At 46.8% G+C, this 16283-nt stretch overlaps 2 protein-coding genes across 33 annotated transcripts in view; both read left to right on the plus strand.

The window, feature by feature from the left end:
• The window catches only part of Smox (spermine oxidase), a 33326-nt gene extending 29857 nt beyond the window's left edge, over positions 1–3469 (plus strand). For 6 of the 32 annotated variants that reach the window (XR_374452.2, XM_006499293.4, XM_006499289.4 and 3 more), the window contains 3 exons: positions 345–505; positions 2530–2619; positions 3029–3457. Coding sequence is in view for 31 of the 32 variants with exons in the window: in XM_006499293.4 (XP_006499356.1) it covers positions 345–505; positions 2530–2619; positions 3029–3166 (389 nt within the window). In the remaining variant the exon portion in view is untranslated. Of the gene's footprint in view, positions 1–344; positions 506–2529; positions 2620–3028 lie in introns of all 32 variants that reach the window. The other 26 variants (XM_030250472.1, XM_030250513.1, XM_030250470.1 and 23 more) reach the window with 11 other exon arrangements.
• An 804-nt stretch (positions 3470–4273) lies between these two features.
• Positions 4274–8630, plus strand: Gm30732 (predicted gene, 30732). The gene is made up of 2 exons (XM_017319385.2): positions 4274–7403; positions 8297–8630. Exons 1-2 carry the CDS (start codon positions 6754–6756, stop codon positions 8565–8567), a joined length of 921 nt encoding a protein of 306 aa, XP_017174874.1. The 5' UTR covers positions 4274–6753; the 3' UTR covers positions 8568–8630.
• The last annotated feature ends 7653 nt before the right edge of the window (positions 8631–16283 follow it).

The following is a 16283-nucleotide window of genomic DNA, read 5'->3' on the forward strand; positions in this document are numbered from 1 at the left end:
TGAAGCATGATTATCTGGAATTGTTTTGAATCCTGCCTTGACTCAACCCCAGGGCCCCGTGAGTGCTAAACTACCACTGAGGCACCCCCCGCACCCAGTGATACTTTAAGAAAACCAAGGCCTTGAGATATATAATGTTTGTTTTCTGGGGATCACTACAAAGTGATGAATGGAAATACAGCTTGAGTCCAGCCCCCCACATTCCTCCCAATCTTTTATGCTACCTCCTGACTGCTTGATTGTCTTGAAGCCCAGGAGTTAAGAGGATTGTCTGTTTTGGGGTGCCTTCCCTGTGTAGCCATTTCTTATGCTCCCTTTTCTTGGTTCTTCTGACTCCCCAACAGGGAACCCCAATATACCAAAACCTAGGCGAATCCTGCGCTCAGCCTGGGGCAGCAACCCATACTTCCGGGGTTCCTATTCCTACACACAGGTGGGCTCAAGTGGGGCGGATGTGGAGAAGCTAGCCAAGCCCCTGCCCTACACAGAGAGCTCCAAGACAGCGGTGAGTGGGCAGGGAATGCTGAGGAGAGGCCTGGGAGGGGGCATTTTGCATGTGTCTGGTCCAGGGGAGGAGGGCTGGGGTAGTGTTCACTAAGGGCACCATGGTAAGGAACGATGGGGTTGGCTCCCATGGTGAAAGAGAAAAACAAGACAACACTTAACATCTGGAAGAAAAAAGTAGCAAATTAATATTTTCCTGAATCTCTGAAACATGAATCATTGTTTGCTGTGCTGGACAATAAGCCTTCAGCCACAGCTAGATTGAATTAATTAAACAGAATTAAAATTAATACATTAAAATTTTTGTTCCTTGGTTGCACTACTTACATTTCAAGTTCAAAAGCCACATGTGCTAATGGTCCCCACCTCGGGTTATGCAGTACAGATAGTCTGTTGGGACAGCAGTGCAGTTATTTCCTTGATGTGTTTAGAGAATAAATGTGAGGGATTGGGGTTGTATCTTAGCTGGTAAGTACTTGCCTGACATGTCTGCAGCCCTGGGTACAATGCCCAGCACCTCAGAAACCCTGCGTAGTAGTGTGCACCTGTAATTCTAGCCCTCGGGAGTAGAGGGGAGAGGATCAGAAGTGGAGAGTTATCCTTGGCCACATAGTTTAAGGTGAGCCTGAGATACATAGGCACTGTCTTAAGGCAAAGAAAAACTTGAGAATACTGCCCTGCCCCAAATTAGGTCAACTGTACTCTAAGACGAAAATAAACCCGAGGCTAGCAAGATGGCTTGGTGGGTAAGGGGGCTCACTGCCAACTCTGATGACTGATCTGGGTTCAATCCCTAGGATCCATGCAAAAGATAGGAGGAGAGAATTATTGATTCCTGCTAACTGTCCTGATTTCTGTCTGAACATGATGGTGCGTGTGCACACATACACACACACACACACACACACACACACACACACACACACTGCTAAAAACGGGCAGAAATATGCTCCCATAGTAAATCTTGTTCATTAACTGTGAACACACATTAAATGTTAAAACGTAAACAATTATTTTTAAATTAATTCTCTGGAGTTACTGATGAAGGAGATTTCTGTCCATGAGGGTGTCTAGCTGTGCTTAGAGAGGGTATCTTCCTACAGAGGGGCTCCCTTGCCTGTGACAGAAGCAAAGCAAAGCAGAAAAAATTGACAAAAATCTGAGGGTGGTGGTGGAGGAACACGTCTCGTTAGCTCCTGGCCTCCATGTTCAGTAGTCACTTGTGACCCAAGAGGGCAGTAAGAACAGTGGCGCTTACGTCTTAGGCAATAGCAGGGAAAAACTACAGGGACCAGAGAGGAGATTCTCGGAGCAGTACACCTGGAGCTCATTGGCTAGAATCCAGTCACATGATTACACATTGCGGACAGAGAGGCTGAGCCATGGCTTTCTTATTACTTTGAATAACTTTGAAACCAGTTGAGAACTAGGACTGGAGCTGATTGTGGCCGTGCAGTTTTAATCCCAGCACCCAAGTGGTAGAGGCCGGTGGATCTCTGTGGGCTCCTGACCCTGTTTCAAAACACACACCAAAAGAACTAAGGCTTGATTAAGAAAGGAGGGGAGTAGCGAGTGAGTGTGGGAGTGGGCAGCCTGTGCTGAGCCCCAGCCCCTCCTCTTCCCTAGCCCGGCAGCTGGTTAGGGATGCATGTTCTTAGTCTAGACTTGGTGGGTTCAACACTGGAGGAAGTCCTTGGAGAAAGCCCACACATGAGTTTGATGTGCAAGAAACTGAACCAGCCTTGGATTCACCAGGACACCTGTTTTCTTGAGTTTGAGCACTGGCTAGCCCAGAGTTTCACTGTCTTCAGTGTGCTGGCCTTCCCCTCTGGCTGAGCTCCTTTTGTCTGCTGACTCACCCAGCATCCTTTAAGAAGTGGTGCAAAGGTCCTGTTCTCTGGGAAGCTTGCGGGATTTCCCAGACACTGAACCTCTTTTCTGGGCTCTCAAGCCCCTCACCCAAACACCCATCATCACATACGACACTGTTTAGTAACTGGGTTTCGTGTCTGGCTTCCCCACCAGCATAGAAGCTCCACAGAGCAGCAGCCTGGTCACCTTTTACCATCCAAGTGCCCAGAACAATCCCTGGACCCTAGTAGGGGCTCCATAAAGGTTTGTTAAATTACCACCTAACTTTGTTTACATTCTTCCAGATTCTAAGTGCTTACATGCATAGTTTCATTTCATCTTTGCAGCTGGCCTCAGAAGCAGGTGGTATAAATCTCTCTAAGAAAATAAAGGCTGAGGAGGGTTAGACTATTGCTAAGAGGTGAATGGAGCCTTTGGGACTATAGAGCCAGGCCTTCTGACAGCCTTGGGACAGAAGGAACATTACGCATGGGTGTATGGGGAAGGGAAGGGAAGGTGGCGAGGTGGGTGGGTGACCCTTCACCCCATGGAAACAGAATACCTGCGTTCTGTTCACTCATGTCTGCCTGGCAAGAGTGGGGGTTCCGGGGCTGACAGGGAGCCCGCTGCCTCTGTTGCTTCTCCATGCTTACTTCCCCTTCCTCCCACTTAGCCCATGCAGGTGCTCTTCTCCGGGGAGGCCACACACCGCAAGTACTACTCCACCACCCACGGTGCTCTGCTCTCTGGCCAGCGCGAGGCCGCCCGGCTCATCGAGATGTACCGAGACCTCTTCCAGCAGGGGCCCTGAAAGGTGTCCTCACTGCCAAATGTGTTCCTTGAAGAACCACTAACTCGTGACTGCTGGTCCTCGTCCCTTGCCCCCGTGCTCTTAATTTCCTAATTGTCTGTAGAATGGAATTTTACCTTCTGTAGTGGACACCGGGCTGACGTCAGACCTGGCCCGAGAGCTTTTCTTTTTCTCCAGGCTGGGTAATGACCAGGTGGGGTTCTGCTTCCTGCTTTTTTCCTCTCTCATGTTATTGCAAGTGCCTTCAATACTTTGCATTTTGGGATAATAAAAGAAGTGACCCTTCCCACGCTCCTTTGCTTCTCTCCTCAGTTCAAAGGCTCTCTGTGTGTTTGCTCCCATCTCTGACTGGGGCTTGGTGTAAGGAGTTATGGCTGTTAGGTTTATTGAGGAGACATCCCTTTACCCCTCTGTTTGTGCCTGCTGAGTGAGATTCCCCTGGAAGACTTCTCCCTGCCCAGTGCACACTTCCTTAGGATAAGCCTGGTTCTACCTATTTGCCTTTCTTGGAGCTTGGTTGAATGGTAGGCAGGCTGCGTGGAATGAAGGTGAATTCTATGGAAGGATACCCCCAAATTGTGGCTCCATACCAGGGCTTGATGAACTTACTGCTGGCCACAGGGTCTACTATAAGAGAACCTAAACAGTATACAGTGGGTCACCTTTGGTCACCACCAGCTGCCTTCTCTCTAACCCAGGTTCCTTGGTGGGAAGCCGCCTCTACTTTCTGTGAACTGCTTAGGAGGTTCTGACTTCCAGTGTCCCTGCTTTCTCCATCAACTGCAGTAGGAGGGGCAAAAGCAGCCACAAGATATCAAGTAGGAGGGAAGCAGTTACCAGGTGCCAGAGTTGTAAAGAACCCCATGGGAATAAGGAGCTTCAAAATGTTTGTTTGGTGACAGCATATTGGGGGGCGTTAGGTGTGTGTGGGGGGGCAGAGGAGAACATTCAGCACCAGTACCCGCCATACGCTGGCAATATCAATCATAAATGATGGATACATTGTTTCCTTTCGTTAAATTAAACTTTTATGTATGTGGGTAGCCTGCCTGTCTGTGAGTTCCTGGTACCCACAGACCAGAAGAGGGGGAGGGATCCCTAGAACTGAGCTACAGATGTTTGTGAGCTCTCATGTGGGTTCTGGGAATTAAACCCAAGTCCTTTGGAAGAACAACCAGTGCTTTTAATCTCCAGGCCATCTCTACGGTTTGTGCATAGTTTCTTAGTACAGTAGATGCCAGCCCTGGTTGGAAAGAATGGTTTCTCTCTCTCTCCAGGTGAGTAAAGATTTAAAGTTAGTGTGCTTGTCTCACAGGTAGGCAGCAAAGTCTGCCCTGTGCCATAGCCTAGGCCATCTATTGTGTTATACTGGAGAAGATGAGGCTGGGATACCAAATCAGAAGCCATTGCTCTAGAGAGGGGGCCATAGGCACAGCTGTACCCGAAGTCTGTATGGCAGATCCTACCAGTACTGGCTGTGCGCCTGTCAGCATTTCGCTCTTGGGTCCCACCCAAGAGAAAGACAAGACCACTGAAACCGTGACTTCACAGTTGCTAGAAATTGCTGGAAATAGCCTATGTGTACCCCAACAGAAGAAAGAATAAAGTAACACATGTGTGTGAATATATAGAGTATTGCACAGTAGTAAAATAATTGACTTATTTGCAACACAGACTAGTCTCAACAATATGGAACGAAAGAATACAGGCACCAGCAAGGCTCAGGATTGGGCGCCTTGTTTTCATTTAAAAGTTCAAGAACCTGCAAAACTACAGTATCAGCAGTGAGAGGGGAGGTAGTTCCTGGGAGCTGCTACATTTATATGTGGGTAAGAATGCATCCGGTCATGCACTGAGTTTCTGTACTTTACATGTGCCTCAGTTTAAACAAGCTGTATTTGAAGGTTTCTTTCTTGGCCCTCCCAAACCCAAATCCGGTCATGTTGTCCAGCTCAGAGAGAGCTGACAGCATCTTGAGAGCAGATGAAGGGAGGAAGGACTTACATTCGGCATCAGTTGCTTTTCCACCACTGTGCTAAAACACCATGATCAAAGCAACTTGTAGAAGGAACTGTTTAATGGGCTCACACTTACAGAGGGATACGAGTGGTCGGTCGATGGTGGCGTGCAATCGGCAAGTGGCAGGCGTGGCAGCTGGAACAGAAGCTGAAGAAGGCTCACATCTTAAACTGCAAGCTGGAAGCAGAGTGAACTGGGAACTGTGCATAGTTTTGGAACTTAAAAGCCCAGGTTGGGGGGCTAGAGAGATGGCCCAGTAGTTGAGAGCACGGGCTTCTCTTTCAGAGGACCTCAGTTCAATTTCCCCAGCACCTGTATGGTGGCTCATGACCATCTGTGACAACTCCAGTTCTTGGGGATGTAGTGCCCTCCTCTGGCCTCTGCATGCACTACATGCACATAGTATGTAAAACACCTGTACACAAAAACCTCAAAGTTTGACCCCAGTGACAAACGTCCCTCAGCAAGGCCACACTGCTTAAGCCTCCCCAGATAGCGCTCCAACTGGGGACTAAATGTTTGAGACTATAGGTGCTGTTTCTTGTTCAAACTGTCACAGAGCCCACTGGTGGCTTGTTGATGCAGACTGAGGTGGTTCTTGTATTTGGTCTTTGTGTCTGCGGCTGTGTGAGAGAAGTGAGGGGTTCAGGAGAGGAAAGCAAATTCTTAAAAGGACTTAGGAGGGGCTGCCCTGGGCCACACAGCTTAGGGGACATGCTGTCTCATGAGGGGAGGGAACAACTGAAGACGCCAAGGGACTCTTGGGAGATGCAGATGAAGACGGGGCAGGGGCAGCTCTGGAGAGAGAGCTGACATGGTCCTCAAAGCTGATCTGTGGTGGATGGACAAGGAAGACAAAAGGCCTTCAGAAGGAAACACTACTTCTAACAGGAATGTGGGGTGTTTCCCACATGCTGAGTTTCTGAAAGCAGATGTGGCTGGCATCTGGGCCCTTTCTGTGTGTGACACTTCTGTCAACTGCCCTTATACCTCCATTACTCCCCTCACACCCCCATTACTGCCCCCACACCCCCATTACTGCCCCCACACCCCCATTACAGCCATATCATTTCCATTGTGCAGAAGTTCACTTGCAGAGAAGTTATTTCCTGCAGTCTGTAATGTCCCAGAGTCTGTACACTTAGTCGCATGGTGTCTTGTGTCATAGGGACTGAGGACTCCAGGTTGAGGTTTTCAGCTGTGGCTTTGTGGAAGCCTGCAGTGATCTGGATCCCTCCCATAAGGCCCTGCCTCTTAGAGGTTCCATCGTGTCTCCACAGTGCCGCAGACCAGGTCCTTACATGTTGGCCTCTGAGGAACACAGTTTAGCTACATACTGTGGCAGTAACTGTGCAGTTTGCTTGGGCTAGTTGGGATGGGAAGAAGGGAAGTTCCTAGGTGTGGTATAAGCAAGCTAGCTGCTTGTCTAATTAATGGTCTTTTCAACTTAATGGCAGAGTGGCAGAAGGCCGGGTTTTCTCTGGGTCAGCCTGTTTATTGAGCCCATCTCTCATTTGTATTGGGCAACAGGCAGGCAGTGTCCTGCTAAGGGTAACCATGATAACCCCATGCTTGTATATTTAATAGTAGGCAAAAGGGTTGGCCACTGCCCCTTTCCATCCCCTAAAGCAGAGCTAGTGGCTAGAGGGACATTACTGTGTCCCTTTAGTCTAGTGTTGCTAATAATAAAGAACACCCCAAACCTGCTCTCATGGGATGCGAACGAGCTATTAGGCAGTTTATTTTACAGATTCAGTGCACATGTGATTTGGGCCTGTTGGATTTGGGGTTCACTCCACTTCACCCTCTACTTCTTTTTGTCTTATGTCTACCATTACTCCTACCCCAAAATGTGGGGCCATGTGGGATTACACAGCCATCTGTATACCCCAGCCCAAGGCCGTGTCCCTGGCATTGGGATCTTGGCTTTGCGTATCATTTCACTTGGTCTCTCTATTGTTTCTTGTTCTCCTAAAACTAGTCAGCATAATTCTGTCATGAGCCAAGCCATACCAGCAGGCTCGTCTGGAGGAGAAGGGCTGTGCCCACTGACCAGGATAAAGCAGAGGAGCACACCACACAGACCATACAGTGCCGCCTACGCCATCTTTCCACAGACAAAGCAGGGCTTTCCCTCCCACCGCTCACAGTCCAGTCCAACTTCATCTTCTTCGTCTGAGCATGTGGCACCACCATTCTTTGGCTTCAGAACACTCAGGTCACTATCCACTCCCTATCATCTGCTTTCCCATAGGCGAGTCTCATCGACTCCTCTTACGCATTCTGAATCGCATCCTTTGAGATACCCCACTGTACCTGCATCTCTGCCTTGAGTGGCGGAGGCAGCCTCCCAGGTGGTGTTCCTCTATAACCTCCTCCACAGGGCCAATGCAGCCTCCTTGGTTTCCAGGGACAGCCCTCACACTGGAGAAGCAAGGCGTTGCTCTCAGTCATCCTGTGAGAAGTTCTAAGGTCCCCCTGCTTCCTCTCTGTCTTCCCCTAGGACCTGGCTGCTCTTTTTTGTCAGGGTTCTAATCAGATACTTTTCTGGGCATACTGTCCTTTTCCACAGTTACCCCGTCTACCCCATTCTGTGCCCCCTTTCTTCACGGCCTTTCTTTCCTCCCCTTTGCTACTTGGTGTTTATGCAGATGCCTGTCCTTCCATCTCATGACTATGGAAGTTCCCTGTTCACTGCTACGTATCCGGTGCATCCAAAATAGTACCCAGTGTAGAGACAGGTTAATGGAAAAGGTTTACAGAATGGTAAGGGAAGGAAGACACCATGCAAGGGTGTGAGCCTGGAGACGCGCCCTTAGTGTTGGTGGCAGCCCTCTTGGGTCTCCCTTTAGGTTCCTGACACTCCTCTCCTGCCCACAACTCTATTTTTCTTTGCTGTCTTCTGCCTCATAGACACATAAAATCTAAGTAAGTCACTTCTCACCCATACAGACAGCTCTCTAGCCTCCTGTGGGAATTCCCTCGGGACACAAGGTTGACCCCTACTCTGCTTTGGTGACCTGTAATCCCCACCCTCTAAGGCAGGGACCTTTATCCCGACTTTCCAGCTGCCTGTTTGCTTCTGTCATTGCTCTTTGCTCCTCTTCACAGGGAAGTGTCACATGCTGCTGTCTGCGCTGGTACTGTCTCAGTTCCACCGTGCTCACACCAGCAGTTAGTGGTGGAGATTTTTCCAACTGCAAAGATACACAAGGGTCAAATGGGTTCTCCTTCTCACAAGGCAGGCCTGGAGAGGCAGAAGTTCTCTGGAAGAAAGGACAAGCCACGAACCATGACCATGACCTCTAGCACCACCTTCTGGCCATATGGGAACACAGCACTTGCTGCATTGAGAGGATTTGTATTCTCTGAGCTTTTCTGAATTCCTGAGAATGAACCAAGCAAGCGGTCACTGGACCCCGTTTAATAAACACTGAACAATGAATAATATCAGAAGTGTGATTTCAATTTACTCTTCAATCTGGTGTCAGAGCCCCCCACACGGTGTGGCTCTGGGTTGATGGAAGTGACACAGCTGTGAGGAACAGCATTGCGTTTACTTATTGTGGCCGGTTAGATCTGGCTACACCATGGGGATAACACGAGCCTTTCATACATAACTTATATAAAAACTAAACGTATTTACTGGAATGTAGTTGTTTGTGTGTTAGTTATTTTCTGTTGCTGGGATAAAACACCATGACCAACAGCAACTTACAGGAGGGTTTATTTTGGCTTATAGACCCATGGGGACGAGCTCATCACCACCTCATCGAGGAGGTGTGGCAGCAGCAGGCAAGCTGCTGGAGAAGGGAGCTGATGTGCACATCTTCAACCACAAGCAGAAGTGGAGAGGGAACTGGAACCGCTCAGAGCTGCCTGAAGTGACGTACATCCTCCAGCAGGGTGCAGCATCCTGACCTCCCCAAACAGCACCACCACCTGGGGCCCCAGTTCGGACATCTGAGCATCCGGGGCGGGGGAATCTTTCTGGAATAAGCACTCTGACACCAGTGAGTGGAAGAGATGAGCCGCCACTGATGGACCAAAGCCAGGACAAATCCTGAAAGGTTTTGATGCCAGGCTCAGTTTGCGTTCTCATTTTATATTCTAAAATACAAGTCAGACTGGCAAGCAAGCAAGCTTTTACAGAAGGGTTTGGGGCAACGGCTCATCATCTCAGCTTTTCCTCCAGGTCACTCTGTTCCAGGTAACAGGTGAAGCCATGCTTGGCAGACACACAGTACATGCAGTGCTCTAAGAAAGCCATCAGATAAATCAATATCTAATAACTGGTAAGATTAATGACTGAGAGAGGCACAAAAAACACTTTTGTTTCTTGAAGTTCAAAACTTTAAAGAACAACATGCATGATCTGTGTATTGTATGTGCGGTTTGTAGTGGTTTTGAAGTAGAGTCATGTAGAAAAGACTAATTATTAGACATTGATTTGCCAAACTCGACTTTACTAGTTACCTAAAACAGTGACCTGGAGGAATCGCCGAGACTGTGAGCCGTTGCCCTTAACAGCCTGCTGACTGCCAGGAACACTTTTGTAAGGTTAATGCGTTTGGCAGCTTTCCGCTACTGTGGCAGAATACCTGAGAAAATTGGCTCATAAAGTGGAAAGGTTCACTCTGACTTCCAGTCCAGGGTGTTTCAGTTAAGGGCCCTGCAGATGCACTGCTTTGGGCCTCTGGTGAGACATATGACAGGATGTGTTTGGAGAGAGAGAGAGAAGGAAGAAGAGTGACAGGGAGGGAGGGAGGTGGAGAGGGAGGGAAAGAGGGAAAGAGAGAGAGAGGGAAGATGCAAAAGGGAGACTGAGGGAGGGAAGGAGGGGAGAGAGGGGGTGAGGGGCAAGGAGTGAGGGAGGGAGAGTGAGGCAAAAGGAAGGGTGAGAGGGAGGGAGGAGGGGAGAGAGGGACCTGGGGGGGGCACATACAAGGAAGGAGGGAGAGACTGTGTGATCTCTCATATTCTTGGGGAACATTTTTAGATCCAAAGAGCTGCCACCCTCAAGACACTTGACATATTAGTTTGAACTTTGATAATTTCTTTAAAAAAATCCTATTGGGAAATATTTTCAGTTTTATTTTATTTGCCTGCATGTATGTCTGTGCACCATGTGTATGACTGGTGCCCACAGAGGCCAGGAAAGGGGCTACAGATGGCTGGCCGTGAGTACATGCGGGCACTAGGAACTGAACCTGGGTCTTCTTTGAGAGCAGCCAGGGTTCCTAACATCTCTGCAACCCCAGATTTTCTCATTTCTGTATTTAATGTAAACACAATATCTTAATTTCTTTTCCTGTTGCTGCAATAAAATACACTGATAAAAGCAACTTAAAGGGAAACGTGTTGGTCCCACCTATGATGAAGATGAGCCCCCCTACCCCCGGCATCAACTAACATAAAAAAGACAATCCCCCATTTGCTCAGCAAATATCCCAGGTGACTGTAGACTTTATCAAAGTGACAGTTAGTACTGTAATAACTCCACTCTCAAAATATCGCTTTTTTCTTTTTCTTCCTTTTTGTTTTCCTTCAGTTTTTCAAGTCAGGGTTCTTTTGAGTTGCCCTGGCTGTGCTAGAACTCACTTTGTAGTCCAGGCTGGTCTGGAACTTAGAGACCTGCCTGCCTCTGCCTCCTGAGGGCTTGTCACCATGCCAGGCTCAGAACATCACTTTTAAGCTATGACCTTCTACCTTTAAGGTCACCTGTCTCAATGAGCTCAGAACACTCTTATAATATGGTATGATTTTAGTCCAACCTTAAGGTCCTCATTGTCTTTAATAGTTTTGACACTGTAAGGTCCAAAGCCTCAACTGTCAGCTTCTATGAAATACGAAACAGTTTATTCCCAACATGTAATGGGACCGAGTAAACATTCATATTTCAAGGGGAAGAATCACAGCAAAAACAATCACACTAAAACAAAACCAAAATCTACCATGGTAAACACCAAATCCTAAGTTCCACGTTTGGCATCTGGGGACACTGAGGCTTGGGACACTGAGCCAAATTTCAGGGGGTGGGGTAGTAAAAGAGTAATTGATGCTATAGACAGCATGGTGGGGCTCTGAGAAAAAGTTCAGACCCGCAGTCTCTTACAGGTTGCAGGAAAAGTGGGGGAGTCCATAGTCTAGGTCTTGTAGTAAGGCTGGCTCTGATTCCCATGGGTTCCCCATCTCAGCTCCCAGTAGACTCCCTATCAACCTCAAGTCAGGCCTCCATTTCCCACCTTTCTTTTCAGCATCCTTGCTTTCTGAGCGCCACCCACCAGAGTGGCCATTAATACTGTAAGCAAGTTGGGCCCCCACAGACATTCTCAGAGGCCCATCTTCCAGGCGATCTTGCCAAGGTGACAACATTAACATTAGCTTATAATGTGGTTCGTCCAGGTGGTCCTGTGCAGTGATTATTTGTCCTGACAGCAGACCACAGTCTGTTTTGTGATGGGCTATGATTTATGTATGCACTTTGATAATACACTAGATCTATTTCAAGTATTGGGTTGTTAGACTAGAGTGGCTGTAGACATTTTAATATATAAATATACTCGTGAATATAAGTATATTTCTATTGAGTGTGTGTCTAGGTGAAGAACTGATGTGTAACATGGTATGAGTAGGCTTTGCTTTAGAAGTTTAAGGTGTAGTGGCTTCAGGCTTCTGAATTTATGACCTCTGTGTCCTTTTTGGAGACAAAAACTTGTGAGCTCCCCTCCTCTCCATCCCTCTCTTCCTTCTCTTTCCTCTGATTCTTGCCTGTATTTTATGAGGGTTACTTATAACATCATGTATTCTCCTCTTTGATTTCTGCCTCCATCTGGGTCTTTAGAAGCACAGCTTTGGCAGCTCCTGGGAAGTCTCAGGCTCCTCCTCTAACCAGAAGCTTAGACTCTTTTCTCTTGCCTCCCTTCGCCTCGCCTCGCCTCTCTCCCTTTCTCATCCCCCACCCCCACCCTCTTTATCAAAACCTGAAACTCACTGTGTAGACCAGGCTGGCTTCAAACTCCGAGGCCCGCCTCTGCCTCCTCAGTGCTGGCACTGAAGCCATGAGCCATCACGCCCATCTTAAGAAGCATTGCTCTTTAAGGTTCTTCTATCTGTCGTGCTGACACAAAAGACATAGCTTTCACCTTACAGGGAGAGAATAAGAGATAGTTTGTTCTAGAGCCATTTTGAGTGACATAGCTGGGTTATCCCAAATTCCATGTTCCAAAGTGGAAGCAGTTTCATGAAGTTTTTATAGTTTTACAGAACAAGGAAAGTAACAAATCAAGGCAAGATTAAAATACACTGGTGGGTGCATCAGAGAGGCAGGTACAACAGGGTGGGGGAGCTCTTCTGTAGTCTGAGGGTGCTATCTGATGACACTCTTTTTTTATGTTTATAGAACATGATTTTAATATTTTCAACTATTAATATTCAACAAGCAGAATAATTATTTTAAGATATGTTTTGTTGTTATGTCTCCCTTTTCATTTCTGATTTTATTAATTTGGATACTATCTCTATGCCCTCTAGTTAGTCTGGCTAAGGGTTTAATCTATCTTGTTGACTTTGGTTCGGTTGATTCTTTGTATAGTTCTTCTGTTTCTGTTTAGTTGATTTCTGCCCTGAGTTTGATTATTTCCTGCCGTCTACTCCTCTTGGGTGTATTCGCTTCTTTTTGTTCTAGAGCTTTCCTGCCTTCCTTTCTAAGTGCGGTGATTCCTTACTATAAGGTATGCTATTTCTAGAACAGTGTATGTGCATGTGCACGCATGCCTATGTGCCATGGTGTGTGTGTGGAGGTCAGAGAGCAACTTTGTGTAGTCAATGCTTTCTTTCCATTCTTATGTGACCTCTGGGACTCAAACCCAGAGTTGAAAGGCAAGCACCCGCTGACCCATCTTACTGTCCCAGTTTCTCAGTTAAGAAGTACATTATTTGGTCTATGAGGACCTACAAACAGCATGGAGACCTTTGCTTTGCCCCATTTTGAGTCACCTGCTTGCCACCATGGTGACCATTCCAGGAGTGTTTATTAAGCAACTTAACCTAGCTTGGTTCCCTTATGGCTGAGGCAGGAAGGTAACTGAGACATCTCTGTCAGCTCTTTACACGCCTTGTTCCTTATCCCCCAAAGGCACACAAAGTCTCTGGGTGTCCTAAACCCAAAGTCACCTTGGATTCTAGGAACAGCAGCACCTCATGGGACAGAGAAGGGCTGCTATCCCTGACAGCTGACTGTACCCCGGAGCTCTTGCAATCACTTTTACTTGGTGCCTCAAGCAATAAGGACTTCTTTGGGGGCCTTAGACAGCAGGAACAAAGACAGTGATCAGTTGACCATACCCTAAGGACTTCTCGAAGAGCTTTCTTCCCCTGCCCTCACTTTATCTAAACCTAAGGCTCATATCTCTACCTGAAGAGGAACTTGGGTTAACTAACCCTCCTATGTGTTCTGCCCAGCACGTGCTGATTAAAGTTCCGTGATCGCATGCAGATTGTCACCACTACTCCTGTGATGGCTACTGGGATGGGTGGCCAAGCCTGTTGGGACAGCAGGTAATGAGGCTTTTGCCTTAAAATGCTGGTTACAAGTAGGCCAGAGTGTGCCCTAATAATACTGTGTTCTATTGTAATGACCACGATACATTTTAATGCTGTAAAATTTTGTTTGCAAATGTTTCTTCAGAAACTCTTTTGTCTTTTATAGTTACAAAAATACTTTAAAAATCCTTTTTTTTTCTATAAATGTTGGGAGAATACATATAAAATGTTGACTATCTATTTCCTGAAGACTTACAGAGTTTACTTGTAAAAGTGGTAATGTCTACAGTGTTGTGGGGTTTTAAAATATATTTGAATACTGTTTAAATTTTGTTAAGGGTTAATATTCTGTTAAGAATTTGTACTTTCTTTTAAAAGTGGAAATGACTATTTAGGAGAGTAGAAATTGCAATTTGGAAGGCAGGAGTTCAGCAGAACACGATGGGGGGTGGGTGGGAGGAGATCCTGAGTGTTGAGAAGGAACAAGGTGATGTGGCTGATAGAAGATTCAGAAGGAAGGGACAGAAGATAGAAGATAGAAGATAGAAGAAGATAAACAAAAGGGAAAGGCCCCTAACACAAGACTGTGATAACCTTTTGATGAGCATCTTGAGTTTCTGGGCACAATGTTGATCCAGTGGCAAAGATGATTAGAGTTCATAGCCAGCACCCAAGTCCTAAGTAGGTCTTCCATGTTGATGGTTTCTTGACTCCATTAAAAAAAAAAAAACCTTTCAATGGTGTTTTGCCATTAGTTTCCTTTTCTTTTAACATGCTTATTTTTTACAAATTGGAATATTATTGCTTAATTTCCCCCTCCCCTTTCTTCCCTCCAACCTCTCTCATATAACTACTTTTCTTTCTCTCTGTAATTCATGGCTTCTTTTTCTTTGTTATTGGTGTGTGTGTGTGTGTGGTGTGTGTCCATAAAAATATTAAAAATGCCCATTCAGTCTGTTCAGTATTGCTTGTGTGCATATGGTATGCATTGGATAACCAGTCAGGGGCTCACCGTTCCAGAAGATTGATTCTCTAGTTCTCATAACTCCTTGGTTGCCTCTAGTTCTTTGTCTAGAGGTGGGTCCCCATGAGACTCCTCCTTATCATATTAGCACCTCTGTGGTACCGTGCTTGTTTGGGTCTTGCTTAGGCAGCCAGATTGTCAAAGCATCACGGATGAAGCTTCCCAGTAATGTGTAAAGAGACGCATTCTCTCTCACAGCCACTTCCTGAGACCCATTCTCACAGCCACTTCCTGGTTCTCTGGCTCCTAAGACCTTAGGTGGAGGGCTTGTGCTGCACATGTATCTGTAGGGAGCTGAGCTCCCATGATCCACTGAGCTCTTGCACTATGGCTAGTTGTATTTTTCTGTAGTGGTCTCTGTCTGTTGCAAGAATTCGATGAGGGATGAGAGCCGACACTTCCTGGTGGATTTGAGGATGCGTATTTAGAACATGGTTATCGTGCCATGCTGGTCGTTGCTGCGGTTCATAGGCCTCGTAGGTAAGACTGTTGGTTGTTTCCTTCCCTTGGCATCTTGAACAGCGCCTTCCAGTACTGGGCGAGCTCGTCCTCAGGGAGGAGGCTCTAGGGTCAAAAGTAAAAGCAAATGCTCCTAAGGGCCGAGCCATCTCTCCAGCCGGCCTTCTCATATTGCTCTTAATATCTTGTATTTAAAGTTGGTTGTGATATTCTTTTCTTGTGACTTTGATATATATTTTTTCTGAGTAGGTGTTTTTTTTTTTTTAGAAATGTTTTAAATTTGTTTTTAAAATTAGCTGATAAAAATAACAGTTTTTTTTCTGTGGGATTTTTGTACATATTTCATGTAGATTCTCTCTTGAGTTTGGTTTTGTTGCCTTTGTGCTTTAGACTTGTTCGTTTTCTCCCTATTGACTGGGCTTTGCTAGTTTTCACTCCCCCTCCCTCCAGCAGTGATAGGGATCAAACCCAGAGCCTGGCACATGCTTGGCAGGTGCTCTCCTCCTGAACTTCTCCTCCAGCTGGGAGACAGACTTCTTTAAGGCAGAGGCTCCTTACGTGGCACAGGCTGCCCTGGGCCTCATGAGTTCTGGGATTACAGGCAAGTACCACTACACCCAAGTAGTGAGTAGGTTTTAGAGAGGGTTTGACTCTGATCTCTGTTAAGAACATCAGCCTCAGCCAGGAATGGTGGCTCACGACTTTAGTCCCAGCACTTGGGAGGTAGAGGCCTGTCTTTGTGGACAGGCTGATCTACAAAGAGAGTTCCAGGACAACCAGGGCTGTTACACAGAGAAACCCTGTCTTAACTCTTCCCTGCAAAAAGAGCATTAGCCACTCTGTGTGGCTGTAGCATGCTTCAAAGCACATGCACACGAGGCTTCCATTTGGTTTTTAGGAAACGAGGGGGTAAGCTAGGCTGCAGTGACAAACACAAACCTGGGCTTGCTGTGGGGGAGTCTCAAGCCACAGCAGTTACTCGGTCTGCATCTCTGTGGTTGTAGCTAGGCAAAGGCCAGGCTAGTGCTGGCTAATATTGTAGGTGAAATACAAACACAACACTCTCCGTAC

The sequence above is a fragment of the Mus musculus genome, chromosome 2 (genome assembly GCF_000001635.26).
Source record: "Mus musculus strain C57BL/6J chromosome 2, GRCm38.p6 C57BL/6J".
In the NCBI taxonomy this organism is placed as follows: domain Eukaryota; kingdom Metazoa; phylum Chordata; class Mammalia; order Rodentia; family Muridae; genus Mus; species Mus musculus.